We start from the raw sequence: 19,737 nt of genomic DNA on the forward strand, positions 1-19,737 counted from the left end.
CTATGTGTCCATCTGCCTCTGTGCCCTGTCACACAACTCTGGTGCTGGAGGCCTGCCAAGCCGGCCTATTGTCTGGCACTGTTTGTCTTTGGGGCAATGGGTGCCCTAGAATAGAAGGATTGTAGCCTGGGGGCGGGGCGGAGGTTGGGTGGGAGCTGGCTTCAGCCTCAGCCCAGGGAGCCAGCCTTGGCGCCACAGGCCTGGAGGGCAATTTGTGAAGCCCCCGCGCATGCGCGCATGAACAAGGGTTCCCAGAGAGACATGCCTGCCTTCTCTCCCGTCTGCAGGCTTGGAGAATCAAAATGACTACAGGACCTCCTCTAAAATCCCCTTGTCCTCCTCTCCCAGGTCCCTCAGTCCTGAGTCCCCTCCCAGGGCCACCTACCTTCCAACCCAGCACACACCCCCTTCGCCAGCACCCACTTGTGGAGCGTGCAGAGCTGAGCTGCAGGAAGCTGTACTTACAGAATTTGCTCTCCCTTCAGAACCAACTTCTGCCATTTGGATGTGTTGGTTAATCCCAGCTCCTCCCTGAGACGTCTCCACCCAGCCAGCGCAGGAGACCTTCCTCACAGCGAAGCACAGGGCTCAGCAGCTTCCTAACTCACCGCAGCCTGAGCCCAAGCCTCCCTTACCTACATCTGTGGGATCCTACTCTCACCAGCCCACCCCCTCAGCTGTGGTAGGAGGTGGGATCAGCCTATGGCTAAGACACTTTTGGCATTAAAGAGCTATAGCCATCGTTGTGAGAGCCTTTAAAAAGCCTCAGAAGCAAAGGGGCAGGTGTTGGTAGGAGACAAAGAACAAGCATGCCTCTGGCCAGAGAGAATTCAACCAACTGACTAATACACGTAGGTGCTTTCACCAAGCTGTGGAGCATTTACCATCTTGTCTATTAGCGAATTTTATGGTATGATGCACACTTGCAGGTGCAATCCACTTTCGTATATGCTTATCACACTTTGGGGTAGTTATATGCTTTGAGGAATACACATATTTGGGACATATAGACACTTTAGGCTTTGCACATACTGCACACTGGGTATACCTACACTGTGTGTGCAACCCAGAGTGTGAACACCACAACTCTGGAGAGCCTGGGGTCAGGAGCACAGACTTTGAAGCAGATGAACTGGGACACAGTGAACTCACATACTAGCCCTGAGTCAGCCAGTTTCCTTCTGCCCTGCTGCTTTACCTGTGCGTTGGAAATACCACTGGGCTTTACCTCACAGCATTCTCAAAAAGTTTAAAGAAGGCCATGTCTCAAATAGGCACACACTGGCCAGAGAGGAAGGAGCGCACGGGTCGTAGCTGGCTACTACTAGGGGTTCAAAGATAAATAACTCTGTGTGTGTGTGTGTGTGTGTGTGTGTGTGTGTGTGTGTGTGTGATTAGATAATCCCATCATTCAAAGACTTGAAAACTCAATTTCCAGACAGGAGGACCACTTAATCCATGTTTATTTCACATTTGATCTGTAAACTTTATTTTTTTTTTTTAAAAATCCACTGTCATGAGCAACAAGCGCTGACATTCAGTTTTGTTTTGTTTTGTTTCTCATGAAATCAGAGCACAGGCCTTCCACTGTCCACCTAAAGTAAGTAGAAACCAGGCAGTAAACACCCTGCCCACTCCCTGACTTTGGCAATTCATCAGTGACTGTGATCTCAGACAGAAAAGCAGGGGAAGGTAACACTTTGATAGTAAGAGCTCTTGGGGCTGGCGCTGGACCTAATGTGGCAGGCCCATTTGTCTTTTCACACTGTTTACCTTGGCAAATTGTATCAAGTTTGTTTCTTCCACATAATTTCCACTCCCGCGTGTCTAAAAACAGCAGCTAAATGATTCCCCCTTAGTCAGCACTTGCTGGGGAGGGGCCGCACACATACAAGATAGAAACACACGCACTCCTCTTCAAGCTTTGGCCCCACAGGAGGGAAGAACAGCAACGTCAGTTCTAAAGTGAGTTACTGGGGCAAATGGAGCCTCAGAAAATAATGGCTTTGTACACAGGGCTGATGCAAGGCGGAAGGTCTTCGTCCATCATTGTAATATTTACATAGGAAAAAGGCAATTAGGCACGGAAGAAAAATGAACAGAAATCCATTCCCTGTGGGGAAATCTCAAAGCAGGTCCGTGTCCAAGGGACAGTCACCAGTTACTGGTGAAAAAGCACTGAGAGAGACATAAGAACACTAGAAAAGGGGCTTGCATTGTGAAGGAGGTTGGGCTGGACCAGATAACCCGCTGTCTGTTTCTAACTGGAGGGCATCTGCACAGCCATGATTCCAACATCGCGTCAAGGCCAACGCGGAGGAACCCAAAGTATGCTATCAAAAATAATGTATATTTACAGTGGGGGTGGGGAGGGCAGTCAGGGCTACCCTGGATGGTTTTTTTTTTTTTTTAAATGTGGGAGGGTGGTAACTAGCCAGGGCTAGGAAATGTTGGTTCATGAACCCTTTGGCAGCCATGCCCTCTCTAGTACTGTGCTTGCTTGGAAGAACTTGGGAGAGTCAGACTAGGGGAGAAGATGACAGTAACACCAGGAAACGATACTGATCAGTAGTAGCCCACCAGGAAAACGACCATGGGTCGGAAATAGTCATAACGACCACCAAAAGGCGCGCGTGTGTCCCTCTCAGCTAAAACTTTACACGTGTAACAAAAAGTGCTCTCAAAGGCCACCGAACTCCCTCCAAGCCAGATAACACACGGAGCAGATAGGTCCAGGGTTTCAGAGTGCTGGGGCTGCATGCGTAGACGCGCCCCCTCAATGCCCGGGGCCTGCATCTTGCAAGTGTCTGTAAGCAGGGCAGAAGCTCACACAATGCGCTTTCTGTCCCCACGGCAGAGGATCTTCTTGAAGGCGCGGCGGAAGTCGTGGTTGAAGATGGTGTAGATAACCGGGTTCAAGGAGCTGTTGCAGTAGCCGAACCAGAAGAAGAAGTTGAAAAGCTGGCTGGGCACTGGGCAGCCGACCGCTATGAGTGTATAGGTGAAGAAGAACGGGAACCAACACACCACAAACACGCCGATGACCACCGCTAGCACAAACGTGAAGCGTTTCTCACGGTTCTGCCGCCCGCGCCAGCGCGATGCTTTGGCGCCCCCGCCGCGCTCTTCTCCTGGCCCCGGCCCTGAAGCCCCGGGCCCCGCAGCCCCCGGCCCGCGCCGCGGCACAGTGTCCCCCGGCTTCACCTGGCTCGCCCGGGTCTTGCCCTTGGCCCGTGGACCGCGCTCGGGTCTACCCGGCCCCGGGGGCCGCTCAGCATGCTCGGACGACGAACTCTCCTCTAGGTCCAGCGCATCCCCGTCGCGCGGCCCAGTGGGCGCGGGCTCTCCCGGGGTGCCATTCAGCTGGGTGGGCAGCGGCTCGGTCTCAGCGCCCGCGGGTCCCGCGCCGCGCTCCGGGCCCAGGCCATTAGGCCTGCGATCGGCGCCCCCCGGCGGCGCGGTACCGGTCTCCGGACCCCGGCGGCTGGGTGGCACGCGGGTGCGACGCTTGGCAATCTGGTAGATACGCACGTAGACCAGGATCATGATGAGGCAAGGCGCGAAGAAGGAGCCGATGGACGACGAGATGACATACCACTTCTGGTCGTTGATCTTGCAGCTCGGCTCGGCCTGCTGCTGCCCGCCGCCAGCGCCCTTCTTTTCTATGGAGATGAGTGGCGGGAAGGAGATGACAGCCGAGATGACCCACACGGTAACAATGATGGCCTTGATGCGGCGCGGCGTGCGTTTCAGGTTGTACTCGATGGCCTGCGTGATGGACCAGTAGCGGTCCAGGCTGATGGCGCACAGGTGCACTATGGACGACGTGCAAAAGAGCACGTCGAGAGCCAAGTAGATCTCGCACCACACCTTACCAAAGTACCAGTAGCCCATAACCTCGTTGGCCAAAGAAAAAGGAATGACCAGCGTGGCCACCAGGATGTCCGCCGAGGCTAGAGATACCAGGAAGAGGTTTTGGGGCGCTTTGAGCGCGCGGCTGGTGAACACTGCGATAATAACCAGCACGTTGCCAAACACTGTAAACAGCATTAGCAGGCCAGCCAGGCACACCAGCGTCAGCGTCACCTGCAGGGAGTAAGGGGTGGCCCGGGTACCATCCCCGGGAGCCTCGGTCCCGTTCCAGCTGGTGTTGCCTGCGTCCGGCTGCAGGGAGCCCATGGGCGCAAAGCTGCCCTCGGCCAGCGGCTGCTCCTGGCGGAACATGAACGCGGGCGCCGGTTCTCCTGGGCCTGCTGCCAGCTGCCTTCCGGCCCCGCGTCCGTGGGTCCTCCTCTTCCTCCGGCGCGCGGCACGTCCCGCCGCGCTTCACATAAGGAGAGGGCCACAGTGAGCCAGGGCCCAAGCAGTGGACCGCTAGTGGTCCATGGACCGGCGCCCGCGAACTGGCACCGGTTCGTCCTTCCGACGCTCCGGGTGGGCGCCTTCTCGTTCCCAGCTCCTCAAACACAGCCAAGTTTTATTTCTAAGCGGCAGGATAGAGTAGGGCCAGCTGGTGGTTAGAGATTTATTCTTCAAGAAAAGAGAAAAGAAAATTATTGGTGGTCTGATGGCTTGGAAAGATGTCAGGAAATTATACAAATGTATTTAAATAAACATCTATACCTTGACTATTAAGCTGAAAGGAAGGCAGGAAGTCTTACCCCAAGAGGCCACGGAGGGGTGTTGGTGCGGGTTCGGAGTCCTAGGTGCAGGTTCGGAGTCCTAAGTCTGTCTGTTTTCTTACACCCTCGAAGAGATTTCCGACTCTGTCGCTACCCCCAGGCGCAGTGGTGCGGGCTGGGCAGGACCTCGGGCGAGGGCGCGGACTCTGCCTCCTCTTGGAGCGCCACGGGACTTCCAAAGTTGTGCGCCCTGCTGGGGCTGGGGCTGGGACTCAGCGCTCTGAGCTCGGGGGCGGGGGCGGCAGTGGGGTGAAGGGCTTGGGGGCCGCATGTAGATGCCCCCCAACTCCGTCCTCAGGGCCAAGGTAGATGAGCGATCGGCTCCGTAGGGGCCGCGGCCGAGGCAAGGGTGGCTGCTAGCCGGCAGCTGGGTGGGCAGAGAGCGCGGCAGACCCGGCGGGGGTCGGAAGACCGGGTGAGTTTTAGCAGGACCGCAGGACTTGGGGCTGAAGGCGCTGGGGTGGCTGGGCGGCGTGCGCCGGCTGCAGGGCGTCTGCACAGAAGCGGTGCCGCTGCTGCTCCGCCGCGCTACAGTGGACTGGTTTTATAGCCCCAGGACGAAGCCGGCGTTGTCGAGCAGCCGGCGTCAGCCCCCACGTGGGAAGTCGACCCTCCTCCGCTCCTCGCGCCTCCCCTCCTTAGGTCTAGGGCTCGCACCCGCGTCGGACCCCAGAGAGCTCTGCCACGCAGGTCGGACCCGCCTGTTGGAAAGGCAGGTGCTGTGACTGAGGGGCTTTAAGGGAGAGAGCTTAGGGAGCGGGGAGCGGCCCCTGCTGGGAGTTGGCCGTGCAGCTACCGGCTGGCCCAGGAAGACAGTAGCTGGCACACAGGAGTGCACCAATCTAGCTGGCTTCTAGCAGGAAAGGGTGCCAACGTGCTGGGTCCGGAATTAGGAAATGCAGCGTCGCAGAAGGGTCGCTGTCGAAGCAGTCCTGCCCCAGGCTAGGCTTAGGTGCGCTGGTGGCCAGGATGAAAGGGATCCTGGAGAGAGATAAGCGTGCGCAGGTTCCTAAGGAAGCGCTGGAGCGGAATGGACACGCACCCACACATGAGGAGACCAGGCCAGAGTTGCGCATATTGGGGAAGAGAAGGCTACGTCTCCTTGCAGCCAGCTACACACAACTGTCTGCGGGAGGCTGGTGGCCTGGAGTCTGCGCCGCGCCCCTTTGAACAGCAGTGGGGAAGGGTCCTGGAGGCGTAGGCCCTGAGCCGTGACAGAACAAGAGCGCACTGACACCTGCTGGCCGCTGGTCGTCACGGCTGGAAAGAGACTTGAGGGCGCCAGGCTCCAATCTCTTTAGTCCTTTCCTTCCTATGTCTTCTATCTTGAGGCAAGTGTGCATCTCAGCTCAGGGGGGAATAAGAACCCAGATGCACTGGGTCATGTGGCAGAAGTCTTCAGATTTTCTGTATCTACCTCCGATGAGAGTGAGGGTCGGAACTTTCTACAGATGTTCTAGAGTCCTGAGTATCTTTCTCTCCGCCTGCCCAGCTCCAAACTACTAGGAAGCACTAAGCATCTGTTGAGGCACAGATACTTTATGAAGAGCTGGAAAAGCGGAGTGCTACGACATCATAAGTAGATGTAAGCCTGTATCACGCTATTTTAATCAGTACCTACCGTGTACACGTATCACACTGTACTCCACAAATGTACACAATTATTATGTGTTACTCAAAAAGATTTTATGTTGATGGAAATGTTAACCACCCTGACTTGGTCATTACATACTGTGCATAATATTGAATTAACATACAATATCTCACACATTTGTAAAATTGAATGTAAAAGGTAAGTCTTGTTAGACTCCACCCCACTTACATGGACCTATCCCCTACACCCCAAACACACACACACACACACACACACACACACACACACACACACACACACCTGCACAACATCTGTCAGCTAGGGCAGGGTGTTAGCCAAGGAAGAGAGACTGTTTTCCACACCGTCTCTGGTAAGAACAGTAGGAGCATGGGAATAGATGGCAAGGTTTCCAGGCATGCTGGATGTCCTACCACAGGCAGGCGCGTTGGTAGCACCAGACTTACTAAGCCTCCTGCACTCTTCAGGTGAGCAGCAGGCAGAGCAGTAAATGTCAACCGGGTGGACCTAAGGCCTACAAAGCATCAGTCATACTTCAGAGATCACTAAATCTTAGTGTTATAAGCTGTCATGCAAGCCAGGAGCCAAGGTCCAAGCAGATCTGAGCAGATGCTTCTCTGGACATCAAGGTGCAGGCTCCAGTCTGGCTGAGGTCTGTGAGCTAAATGAATGACCTTGACCACTAGTTTCCTTCCCCTGGCGGGTAGGCTCTGCTCCTGCCACCACACTGAGAAGACTTTCTCAGAGTCTCAAGAAAACCAAGGAAGCTGACTGTCCCCTCTTTGTTGAGACTCTTGTTCCCTGTCTTAAAGCTCTGCTCCGAGCCTCTTGGCGTGAGCAGAGACACTGCCAGTGTGTTCATTTGGAAACATGACTGAAAGTGGCCGGCAAGGAGTGTCCAAGTTATGTGAAGAGTTTTGTAAGGCCATGAAAGCTACAAAGAATGAGCTCAGGCTGAGACTCACAGGCCTGACTCTCAGGTATGCAGACTCCTGGAGTGGCATCACAGACCCCAAAGGAGCTGAGGCAGATTGCACAGCAGAGGTTGGCATTTGGTGGCCTGAGGGGGACCCACCCATGAAGCTCTGTAACTATTAGTAAAAGTAAAACCAAAGCACCATAGCACTTCTTAGCACTGGCTACAGGTCAGGCACAATACTAAGCAGTTTACAAGCTACAGATTATTTTGTCCAACCATTTGCTTATATAAATGTGGGAAACAAGGTCAGCAAGGTTAAGCACACTGCCAGCCATTTATTGGACTGTTTTCTGAATGTAAGCCCAAGATAATTTCTACCAGCACCCCACCAACTGTAAGGCTTTTCCCTCTGAACACTGGCAAAGCCCATCCAGAGAGTTGAGCTGTGTATGTTGCTCAGGGTACAGCGCTGCCCCCAGAACTTACTAAGCCTTGGGTTCAGTCCTCAGCACAACTGGCTACCCAGGCTGAGCAGGATGGCACATGCCATGGCCGGTAAGCCAGCACTTAGGAGATGCAGGCATGATGGTCACATGGCCAAGGCCACCCTCTGTTACATAATGAGTTTGATTCTGTTGGAAAGACGAAAGGGTGTTGGGAAGCAGCCCGCTATCCCAGTCTCCTCCAGTTGTGACTACAGCAGGGCACATATGGGCACAGCGTGTGCCTCACTCACTTCTGATGCTCACTGTCCTGGTATAGCACCAGACACGCTCTATGGGAGACTGAATGTTCCCCATGGTCTCTGATACAAAGCATGAAACGATAAGAACCCCTCTCTCTCCTGGGTATCAGTAAATTCAGGCCTACCCATTCACCACAGGGTGGGCTAATCTTTTAATCCCAGAAAACCCCTGAAGAGGGATGTTACAAAGCACATTTCTAGGGGCAGAGGCATCTGCTTTGCATGAGGCCCTGGTCCTATCCCCAGCACCACTAAATAAATATTTCTGAAACAGACTCTTGAGAATAGCAAATTACTAGGATCAAAGTGGGGTCTTAGTGCTTGCATTTTTAACAAATAAATTCAATAAAAACATGTACAATGCACACTGCTTTATAAATGCTCCTGAGATGAGTGAAAGAAGTTCTACATCTGACTGAGATGACAAGGCAACAGGCCCACAAGCAGATGACCAGTATGGTTAATACTTCAGCCCCAAATCAGGATTCAGCTATGCTACGAACTAACTCATGGATATAGGTATAAGACAGTAGTGCTTTGAATTAAAATAGGCCCGAAAGGCTCACAGGGAGTGGCACTATTAGGAGGTGTGGCCTTGTTGTTGGAGTACCTGTGGCCTTGTTGGGGCTCCTTTGATATCTGAGGTTTCAGATGCTCAAGCCAGACAGAGTCAGTTTATTTTCCTGCTTCATTCGGGTCCAGATGCAGAGCTCTCAGCTCCTTCTCTGCACCATGTCTGCCTGCATGCTGCCGTGCTTCCTGCCCTGGTGACAATGGACTAAGCTTCTGTACTGTAAACCAGCCCCGATTAAATGTCTCCCTTTATATGAGCTGTCAAGGCTGAGGTATCTCTTCACAGCAAAAGAAACCCTAAGACAAAGTCCCTCCATTCTTTTGTATTTTTTTTTTCTAAAAGAAACATTAAGTAAAGAGAGGTGTTCTGTCAGACCATTGCCAAAAAGTAAATCCTGCTTAAGCTAAACAATCCGTCTTTGAATTACGGCTGGTTCCAGTGTCAAGCAAGACCTAAAAGTGCCCTGGCATCTCAGCTCTACTGTTATAGCTTGAATACAAATGTTCCTCATAGGCTTTTGTGTTGACGGTTTGATCCCAAGCTGGTAGCACTATTTTGGGAGGTCGTGGCAGCGTAAAGAAGTGAGAGACTTAGATGAAGGAAATAAGGCACTGAGGGCATGCCTTTTGCTGTAGTTAGGATGTGGCATGTCTCCCACAGGCCCATGTGCACACTTGGCCCTGTTGACAGCACTGTTGAGGAAGTTGTGGATCCTTTAGGAGGCGGAGCTTCACTGAGGAAGTGCATCACTGGGGATGGCCCTTTCAGTTTTATAGCTGGGCCTGACTTCCTGTTCACTCTGTACCTTGATTGTGGGTAAGGACTAGGACAGTTCCTCCTATTTCTTCTGCCCACAATGATGGATTGGAGTCCATCAAACATTATGCCAACAAGAACACTTTCTTCCTTGCATTGCTTCTTGTCACAAGAAGAACAGTAACTGGCATGGCAGTGGTGGTGCGCACGTTTAATCCCAGCACTCAGAGGCAGAGGTAAGTAATTCTCTGTGAGTTCGAGGCCAGTCTGGTCTACAGAGCAAGTTCCAGGACAGCCAAGGCTTCACAGAGAAACTCTGTCTCAAAAAAAAAAAAAGTTAACTACCATGCCTTTAAAGGTCATGCCCGGTCCTTGCCAGTCCACACTCTCTCTGCTTCCCATCTGGCATGAGGCAAGCACACACTCCTGCTGCCGTGGTGTTCTTTCCTTCAAGGGCATTGGGCTAAGTCAACATGAACCGAGCCCCCTGAACTGTGAGCCTAATGAGTTGTTTCTGTCAGATATTTAGCTACATCAACGAAAAGCAATTAATCCATTTGCATTGATGGTAGCTTCAATTTAACAGAAATGGAGAGCTGAATGGGAGAGAATGTTATTATTGCTCTCAAAGTAACAACTACTATTGATATTTGGGTTTGGGTTTTTTGTTGTTTTGGATGAGTTGACTGTCTAAGGAAAAACTGCATACCTATTAGTTTGTACTCCTTGGCAGTGTCAAAACTCTCTCAAATAAAACTGCCACACAAACACAAGCCACCCTCCAGCCCACCCCTTCAAGGGACCGCACTTACACACAACACTCTCACCACAGAAACATGATGAGCAAGTGTGGAACACAGTGGCCTCAACTACTGCTCATGCTGTGCACACAGCTGGAGCCACAAACATCTGCTAGCTCACTGTCCTGCTGATGAGAGGGGAGGGGTGGGCTCACAAGATAAGTCTGTGCCTTCTCTGAGCTCGCCCTCAACTCCTCCATCTTATTTTTCCTGTGCTGAAGCTTTTGGGCAACACATGATTATTGCAGTGTTGATAGGAGGAGCCAGAGGAAAACATCTCTTCCTGGGGTGTTCTGTAGAGCTGCTGTCATCTCCTCTTTTGTCTCATACTGGTGCCAGATCTCAGTGGCTGTTCACAAGCTCAAGCCATAAGCCCTGCCTCTGCCTTCATCTCTCTGTCTCTTTGTCTCTCCCTCCCTCTCTCTCTCCTCTCTCTCTCTCTCTCTCTCTCTCTCTCTCTCTCTCTCTCTCTCTCTCTCTCAAGCATCAGCACACTATGCCCTAGCCTGGAAACCAAAGGTGTGTTCCTTTCTGTGAAAGCCTCCAGCCAAGACCAGAAAGACACCAATGGGCGCCAGAATCGACTCTACTCTACAGGACTCTACAGGACACCAAGGACGGCCGAGCCCTGCAGACTATTTGCTGTACTCTTACTCTACCTAATGCACTGTGTCTTGACTAAAGTGACTCTGAAGAGTTTACATGCACACACAAAGCATATCATCACCTACCTCAGGGTTCTGGGACAGTCCTCACAGATAAGTGCTTGCCCCACCCTGACCAACTAAGGAATAATGGTCTGCTTTGTCTAGACACATGAGGAAAAGCAAGCCCTGAATTGGCTATGGTGAGCAATGGCTATTAGTTCCTGTACTTGACATGTGAGATAGAGGTACCAGCCCATGGGTACAAAGGAGACATTTGTCACTAACAGTAATAACTCTTAAGCTAATATTCCATTAATCTAATTAGGTAAAATGAGTCACCTTCATGTTTGCTCAAAGATACCATGGAGACAATGTGCCTGAAACACAGGGAGAGGCAGAAGTGGGGGAGGGGGTAAAGGGGGAGAAGAATATGAATCTAGCTATGATGATTCCTTAAAATGATCCTTTCCCATTCTCCTTAGTCAGTAGCACCAAGCACAACTCCTCCTTGCTAAAGAATCCCCTGCCTGAAAGGTCTTGAGAGGCAATTCAAATAAGCCATTGATAATTTGGACTCGGGAGTGAAAAGGCAGAAGTTCTGGCCCTACTTCTGTCATTTAATCACTGTATTTACTTGACTTCTCGGGCCCTAGTTTCCTCATATGGAAAACAGAAAATAGTTTTACACCACATACACATGCTTTTAAAAGGAGACTAATTGTGGGAATGCATAGAAAATATGCAGCTCAGAGTTTGGTTTAATGGCTACAAAATGTGTGCATTTGGGTATTTTTTGCTTGTCTAGCAACACTTTCTCCCTTATTAATCTGAATATCAATGCAAATGGATCCTATGATCTGACAGTCTTAACAATGGATTAATAAATCTAGCCAGCACTAGAAAAATGAGGTAAGCATCTAAGTGGGAAACATGGCTTTAATAGGCTTAAGACATTTGGTTACATTAGTGTGTGAGATGTAAGGGTGAGAATGACAGCTGACATTCTGAAGTGTTCATAATAGATAGATGCACAAGGCTCCTCATGCCAGAAGAAGCACAAACACTGCTAAAATCCAGACAACCAGTCAAGGTGAGCTTACCAGGGAAAGCCTCTCAGCAGGTCATCCACTAAAATTTGTAGCAGGAGACGATTAGGAATGACCTCTTTTGGAGGCAACTCAAAAGTAGGATTGACGACTGTATGTGGATCTAGAATCAGGTGTAGACTACTGCAGGAGTAGGAAGCAGAGAGGAGGGGAATCCAGCTATTAAAGCTGAGGAAACAATCTGGGTAACTGACTGATGCTTCCAAGGCACTTTCTTCCACAACTGGCACCAATTCCACTTAAGATGGAACAGAAAATGGATTGATTAGGGTAAATGAAATCTGCTTCGACCCAAGGGCAGAGATGGCTTTTGGGCAAGCAAGGTGGGTGCAGCACTCTACACCATCACTAAGGAGAAGACTCGTCCTCTCTGCTCCTGTTCTTTATCCTCCTCCCTCCCTCCTGAAAGGAAAGAGAACTATGCAAAAGCACAGGTTAATAGATATAAGGCGCCATACAGTTCTCAACACATCAGGAAAGAAGCACCACCACCTGTCCCAGCTCATGTCCGGTTTTACAGCTGTGAGGCACAGTGGCGAACCCTTCTTTCTTCTCCTCAGATTCTGAGTGAGCCCACAGCCCACACATCTACTTTACTCTTCCAGTTGGTTTCTATTCTGTAATCAGAACCATTGACTGGGATAAATGGATGCAAGAGCTTTGATTACTAGCAAAACTATATTGAGCATCTCAATAAGCTGATGAAAATCACACACAAAGCATAACCCAGTCTGTACTGAGGACTCTTTGAGAGAAAGTATTATGTTGGGCTTGTGGATACTCAAAATATAAGCAAAGAGTATTGGGACACACCCCTTTAATCCCAGTACTCCCAAGACAGAGGCAGGCAGATCTCTCTGAGTTCAAAGTTAGCCCGGCCTAGATAGTGAGAGCCTGTCCAAAAATAAAAATAATAAAGATAAAAATGTGTTTCCAGCAATAATGGTACTCTAAGATCAGATTTCAAGACTTTTTGTCCAAGCATATGGAAATAGGAGACAAAACAGAGAAGTTAAAAAGATACATCTCCCCCTGCAAGAGGCATTTGATGAAACAAACCTATCACAGCCCCTCCCTCTGCCACTAAACATTACAGTGAAAAACTAAGCATTACAACTAAAACATCTAGAAAACACAAAAAGCAACAATCTAAAAGATAAACATTAGCAGACAGATTAAGAAGAAAAAACAAAACTGAAGACACTCAAATGAGAGGTGTCTTTACCTTCCATCCTTCAATTCTGGCCCTCTTGGTCTTGGGCTGGACTTCAGCAGTAGGTGGGAGCAATTGAGAAAGACTGGGAAACTCCATCTCTGTTGCCAAGAAGCTAGAGAAGGGTCCTTTGTGGGCCAGAGAGTGTCAGAAGACTCACAGGAGAATAATCCTCTGATTTTTCTGTTTCACCCCCTTGACTCAGCCACTAGAGTGGTTCTGGTCAGAGGAGAGTTTGGCGGCAGGATGGGAGGGGGACGGTTTCTTTCTAAAGGCAGGAGCAAGAGGGAAAGGAGCCTGGGTGCTCTGTGGAGGGAGGGCAGGACGTGCCGGAAGCACTTTATCATCTTCTAAGTGACTGTACAATTGTATTTCCACCAGCAATGAGCAATCTGCTCATCTGTACTTTTCTTTTCGGTTCCTTAATAGGTTTGCAGGGGCTTCGTACTCGTCTGTAACTCCCAAGTAACTGAAGCTGATGTAGCCCTCCCTCCCTGACTGTCCTGGAACTTGCTCTGTAGACCAGGCCGGCCTCAAACTCAAAAGATCTGCCTGCCACAGCCTCCTGAGTGCTGGGATTAAGGTGTGCACCACCACGCCCAGCTCGAACTGTCCATTTTTAAATGCCATTCCCTTATCCTGAATCTTAAGAGTTCATGGACGTTTCAAATCACAGCTTTATCAATCCTCTCACTCACCAGCATTTCCTCAGTCTGTGGTGGGTTTGTTGTTTCGTTTTTCCCCCTCATTGTCTTGGTAGTGCCTTTTGACATCAATTTATGAATGTTCTTCCTTTGGTGTTACATATAAAACTCGACTGCACACCCAGTTTCACAAGGCCTGTGTTCTGACTTTCTATATTGTGTTTGACATTCTGAGTCTCTTGTTCTCCATAGAGCTAGCTTAGAGTTTTACATTTTATGTTTGTGTATATAGTTCATTTTAGGTTTTAGCATATAAATTTGATTAGATACACAGGCAGATAGGCAAATAGGTGTGTGTGTGTGTGTGTGAGAGAGAGAGAGAGAGAGAGAGAGAGAGAGAGAGAGAGAGAGAGAGAGAGAGAGAGAGAGAGAAGTCAGTTGGAAAATCAGCTGTTAAAATTTACCACAGAGAGGTGCTGAAATTATATCAAACTTGTTGGTTTGTTTTGAGTTGATGGATATGATTGTATGACATTTTTCTTTTTAACCTATTGATATAATACATTACATAGTGGCCTGCTAATGTTGAAACAACATTGTATAGCTGGCGTAAACAATGCTTGGACATGTATAATTCTTTTAATACATTATCAGATAAAATTTGTTAATATTTTGTTAAGTATCTTTGCACCCATGTTCATAAGAGGTATTTGTATGTATTCTTTCCTTGGGCTTAGTACTGGGGTAGTTCTGATCCCAAAGAAGGAAGAGAGCCCTCCTACTCCCTTCTATCTTCTGGAAAGAACTGTACAGAATTAGCTGTATATACCATTTAAAGAGTTTTTTTAATGTTTGGTGAATTCTACTAAATATAAGTACAGAGGAGGGGCTGGAGAGATGGCTCAGAGGTTAAGAGCACTGGCCGATCTTCTAGAGGTCCTGAGTTCAATTCCTAGCAACTACATGGTGGCTCAAAACCATCTATAATGAGATCTGGTGCCCTCTTCTGGCATGCAGGCCTACGTGTGGGCAGAACACTGTATACATAATAAATACATAAATAAATAGATCTTTTTAAAAAAAGTATAGAGGAATGTTAATTCAGAACATGGCTGTTCTGGCAAGAAATCACACCCAATGATCTTCTAGGTCTTTGTGACCCTGCTGGAATACAAACATGCCTTAATCCAGAAGACAGATCAAACAGATGTGAGTTCAAGGGCAGCCTGGTGTAGACAAGTACCAGGTAAAGCGGCTTAGGTGCAGGTGTGGTGGTGCATGCCTTAAATCTCAAATAAGGAAGGTAAAGTTAGCTTGTAGAAGGAAGCACCCATGTTTGAAAGTAATGTCTAATTGAGTGGCAGAAAAGGTGACAAATCAGAGATTTGACAAAATAAGATACACCCAACTCTTAAGAGAGAGGAAAGGGAAGCTACTCAAGAGGCAGTTTTACAGAGAGAGGAGGCAGTTTTTACCAGAACAGTAATAGAGACGGGATGCAGAGAGAGAACTCAGTTGAAGATGGAACAGGCCAGAAAATGAGAAAAGAGCATTGAGTCTCTGGGGATTCTAGGCCTCAGTCAATTGTATGGAGGCTAGAGGGATCAGGACGAGGCTTAGGTCAGCAGGAGGAGGAGGATGCCTCCCAGACAACAATCAAGCCAGGAGAATAAAAATTACTTTACATGTAAGTACAGACTCCGTTTCTGTCGGGTTTTTTTTTTCTTTCCATTTTTTTTTGGGGGGGGGGTTGGGGTTTTTTTTGTTTGTTTTTGTTTTTTGTTCGTTTTTTGGGACAGGGTCTGTGTTAGCTCTGGCTGTCCTGGATTCACTTTGTAGACCAGGCTGGCCTCAAACTCACAGTGATCCACCTGCCTCTGCCTCCCAAGTGCTGGGATTAAAGGCACGCGCTACCATATCCAGCCCAGACTCCATTTCTTAAATAGGCATAAATATATTTTTTTCTTCTGTAAATTTTGGCCCATTTTGTCTTGGCCATCAAGTTTAGGAGAATAGAGTTTTTTAATAGTATCAATTACTCTTTTTTCATTGGGAGCTGTTATAAAGTCCTTGCCTTCATTTATAATAACAATAATTAGTAGGGGAGTAGATCTTAGCCTGGCTAGAAACTTACCAGTTTACTAATATTTTCAAATAACTTGGTTTTGTTTCATTGATTTTCTCTAATGACTTTTTGTTTTACATTTTATCGATGTCTACTCTTTTTTCTTTGTATTGTTTTAAATTTGCTCCTTTTAAAGTTTTTTTTTAAGATTAAAAACTTCATTTTTTTTTTTTTTTAAATATGGCACAAGGTGCCTTAAATGCTCCTCTGAGCTGCTTTCACTACTCCAAACATTTTGGCAGCTTTCTATTTTTTTAATTCACTTAGCACAAAACTTAGAAATTCAAGATTACATGGGTCCAAATAATAATTTCTAATAGAGGGGTGAAGTCTCCAACTTATAACAGTAAACTGTCCTTGACCTGACCTACTTCTTGAAGCTGTTTTTGCCTGACATATTTTGATAGCCTGTTCTTAGTCACTGGCTGCGCTGGAGATTGTATCTTTGTCCCTTTACCTCTGACAACTTTCCTTCTTCTAAAGTCTACTGTCAATGTGGCTAACCAATGTTGATCAGCTTTAGCACAGTGTATGTATTGGTTACTTTTCTGTTGCTGTAATAAAACACCACAGCCAAAAGCAACTTACAGAAGAATTTATTTTGGCTCACAGTTTCAAAGGCGGAGTCCATAATGGCGGGAAGAGGCTGGTCAGCGGGCAGCTGGATCAGGAAGCTGAAAAATCACATCTTCGACCAGAAAGCAGAGAGCGCAAACTGGAAGTGGGTTGTCCACTATCTCTTCCCAAGATACACAACACAGAGAGTGCTTAGGTCCTAGATTTTCCAAGGATATAGATATACTTTCCAAACTTAAGATGTAAGAGAACAAAGGAACACAGAATTACACCAGCCATCCTACAAAAGACAACTGTTACTAAGTTTAGACATGTTCTGGGTCCTGGAATAAATGCAATCTGGCTGCAGCATCCCCGAGGCCACTCAGGACTGCTGCTAGGAAGCCCCCTTTCTTTAAGGTTGTACTCAAAGCTCTAAAACAACCTCTTCTAAAGCCAAGACTTTAGAAAGAAGGCTGTGCTGGGGACATCTTGACCCTACATGCAGTGTGACAGACAAAACAACACTGCACTAGGAGTGTTTCATTGTACTATGTACTTTGAAACTAGTAGAATTATCTGGGACAGGAGATTTCTAGTCATCGCCCAAATTAAAACAAATGTAGTAAAGAACGCTATGAAAACAGAAGAGCTGCAGCTAGTGTATAAATTACACACAGCAGACCTGAGTCTTGCACTTGAAATGTTTTGGCTTAGAAGGATGACAAGTGTGAACTTTCAAGTTTGGTGTCTGCATTTCCAGGCTGGAGGTTCCGAACGGACTCTCAGCATTTAAACCAGCGTTCTCACCCAGAGCTGTGCGGTGTTCTCGTCTAGTGAGGGGAGCCACACTGTTGCTTAAGGGGCCAGACGCGGGGGCTTCTCATTCCAGCTGTGATGTGACCTTAGTTGAGTGTGTAACCCAGTTCCTTCCCCAGAAACTCACTCATCTTGAAAGGACAGGGGTGAGATTTACAGGGGATAACTAATTTTATGACTCAATACACAAATGAGCCCTTAAAAACAAACATTTAAAAACCATAAACAGGGTAAGTTTGTAAAGGTTTCAAAAAAAATTGGTCATACTCAAAAGTTTATGGACAAAATGCAATTATGATAATCCAAATTATTTTTTTAAACCCCTCATGAATAAATAACAGTAGAAGAAAAAGCTATTAAGATCCTGTTTGGATAATTAGGTACAAAGAAACTCACTACATTAAACTGGAAGGCAGCCTATATGAAGAATAATTTGCAGTGGTTGTTTTGGAGATTTGCAATCACTACATGGTATTCAAATGCACTCACTGCACAGGCCCATTAGCTGGTGACATTACTTTGCAGGTTAATAAGGCTACGGAATGTAGGCCTGGCTGACAGAAGTAGGCCACCCACCTCTGATTCTGCCTTTTCTGCTTCCGCTCCACTAAGACCCCAACACTGCACTGCCAGAGTGAGTACATCTGTGCTGTCCTCATACCAAACCAGACACAAATGTCTGAACCAGAACCAAAATAAACATTTCCTTTCTTGTTTCTGTCAAATAATTTGTTTTAGTAACAAGAAAATACACAAAATTGATACCAGCTAGGCTACTGGTACTTTGGTTCGGGAAGGGACATGAAAGACCGACAGTGCCAACAGGTTACGCTCTACAGTCAAAGCCCAGTGGTCAGTTCTGGTGAGTACTCACAAGAGCAGAAGGCTGACAGAAATATGGCCAGCACATGCTGCTTGCATTTCAGGTGGGGGTGGGGGTGGACGGGCAGGCGGGCCATTGGAGGCCATTCATGCTGCATTCTGACAGAGAATTTGGCTATGAAGTTGGATTTAAAAGTAATGGACTAATAGGAAATTTTAACACATGGTTACATGCTTGCAGCTTTTACCCAAGTTTGTAATGACAGCTGAATCGAAAAAAAAAAGAAAAGAAAAAAAAAAGAAAAAGAGAAAGAAAAAAAAATCAGAGGATTTGAAACATGCACTTTGATGAGGAAGGAAGTATTAAACTCACTTAAAGCAACTGTTGATGCATCCACCATGACCCTTAAGATTAAGCAGGATTAAGGAAAAGCACTGAAAAAAAAAATAAAAAAAATAAAAATAAAAAAAAAAAATAAAAATAAAAAAAAAAAAAAGGAAAAGCACTGGACAGTAGGACAGGACAGATGCCTTGAGGGCAAGGCCCCACCCACAAAAACTTCTAGGGTGTAAATGACATTAAAGATGCTTGGTTAAAAACAAAAGATGGCTAATCTTTCGCTAAAAGAGCACCGGGGCTCACATTTTCCACAGTTCCACCATAAAGGCGCTCACAAGGCGACAGCAGCTGCAGTGGAACAGGACATTTACTTCTTGAGTGGCAAGCTCTTTATTTTTGAAGGTTTTTGAGGGACAAGATCCTAATACATCACCCAGGCTACTCTCGAACTTGAGATCATTCTGCATCAGCCTTGAGTTTGAACCATCATGCCTGGCTGAGTGTACACATTTCGTTTTTTTAATGATGTAGTTAGTTTTTGTTTGTATTATTGAGGGTGGGAGTTCTGGTTGAACCAAGACCTTGTGAATGCTAGGCCATATCTTTCACTTAGCTATAACCAAGCCCAGAATCTGTTCACTTTAAATGGCTCAAACTACACAAAATTAACTAGAAACTTGTAATTCAAGCTTTCAGAATTCATTCCAATTGCATTCCCCACCTTTTAAGTAAGTACAAATGAACATTTATGTTTCTTTATCTCACCAAGAGTTTCTACGTCTATTAGTATTCATCTATAAATCACCATCTCTCCTTTCCGTGTAAAGTTCCAAATTAATGAACCAATATTTACACGTTTAAGATAACGTCTATGATGACTCACCAAATCTTATGGAGAGTCTAAACATTATTCTTAAAAAAGAAAAGGCAACTTTTAAAATAGTGACTACTACCACTAACATTTTATGAAAACCTTAACACATGTGGTCAGTCCTCATCATCCCTAACTCAAGTATTAAGTACCTTGACCTGACAAGGCCTCCTCCCCCTAACTGGAGTCCTGCTTGGTTTCTTGGTAGAAACTGTCATGAAATTAAAGGGCTCTCCCAAGACAGCACACATAAAGAAGACCTACAGTTTGCATCCTAAAAAGGCTGCTAACAGTGACCATTTCCCACCCATGTGAAGAATAACTTAAATAAATATAAGGAAAACAAATTAACATTTTTCATATATTTCCATCTCAAGAAACCATGTTTTTACAAAAAAAGACACTGGACCACTACCTCTCAAGTTTCAGTTCTATGACCTTAACATCAATACAATTAAATGTGAATTAAAAAAACAAAAACAAAAAACCACACACACAAGCTCTAGG

General features: G+C 47.1%; 1 protein-coding gene across 2 annotated transcripts; it reads right to left on the reverse strand.

Annotated features, from left to right (window-relative positions):
• Positions 1 to 1,472: 1,472 nt before the first annotated feature.
• On the reverse strand, positions 1,473 to 6,426 carry ADRA2A (adrenoceptor alpha 2A). 2 transcript variants are annotated; one of them, XM_084766422.1, is made up of 2 exons: positions 4,662 to 6,426; positions 1,473 to 4,530 (listed from the first exon to the last, which is right to left on the reverse strand). In XM_084766422.1, the coding sequence occupies exon 2, from the start codon at positions 4,222 to 4,224 to the stop codon at positions 2,827 to 2,829; it is 1,398 nt and encodes a 465-aa protein (XP_084622548.1). In that variant the 5' UTR covers positions 4,225 to 4,530; positions 4,662 to 6,426; the 3' UTR covers positions 1,473 to 2,826. The 2 variants fall into 2 exon arrangements, with proteins under 2 accessions (XP_084622548.1, XP_084622549.1); XM_084766423.1 differs by having other exon boundaries at positions 4,624 to 6,426.
• Between the last annotated feature and the right edge of the window lie 13,311 nt (positions 6,427 to 19,737).

Source organism: Acomys minous (assembly GCF_964271855.1).
Source record: "Acomys minous genome assembly, chromosome: 2".
Classification (NCBI taxonomy): Eukaryota; Metazoa; Chordata; class Mammalia; order Rodentia; family Muridae; genus Acomys; species Acomys minous.

What these genes read in the sequence shown, in the direction of transcription:
- ADRA2A (XM_084766422.1), bottom strand. Translation starts at nt 4,224, where the DNA reads ATGTTCCGCCAGGAGCAGCCGCTGGCCGAGGGCAGCTTTGCGCCCATG.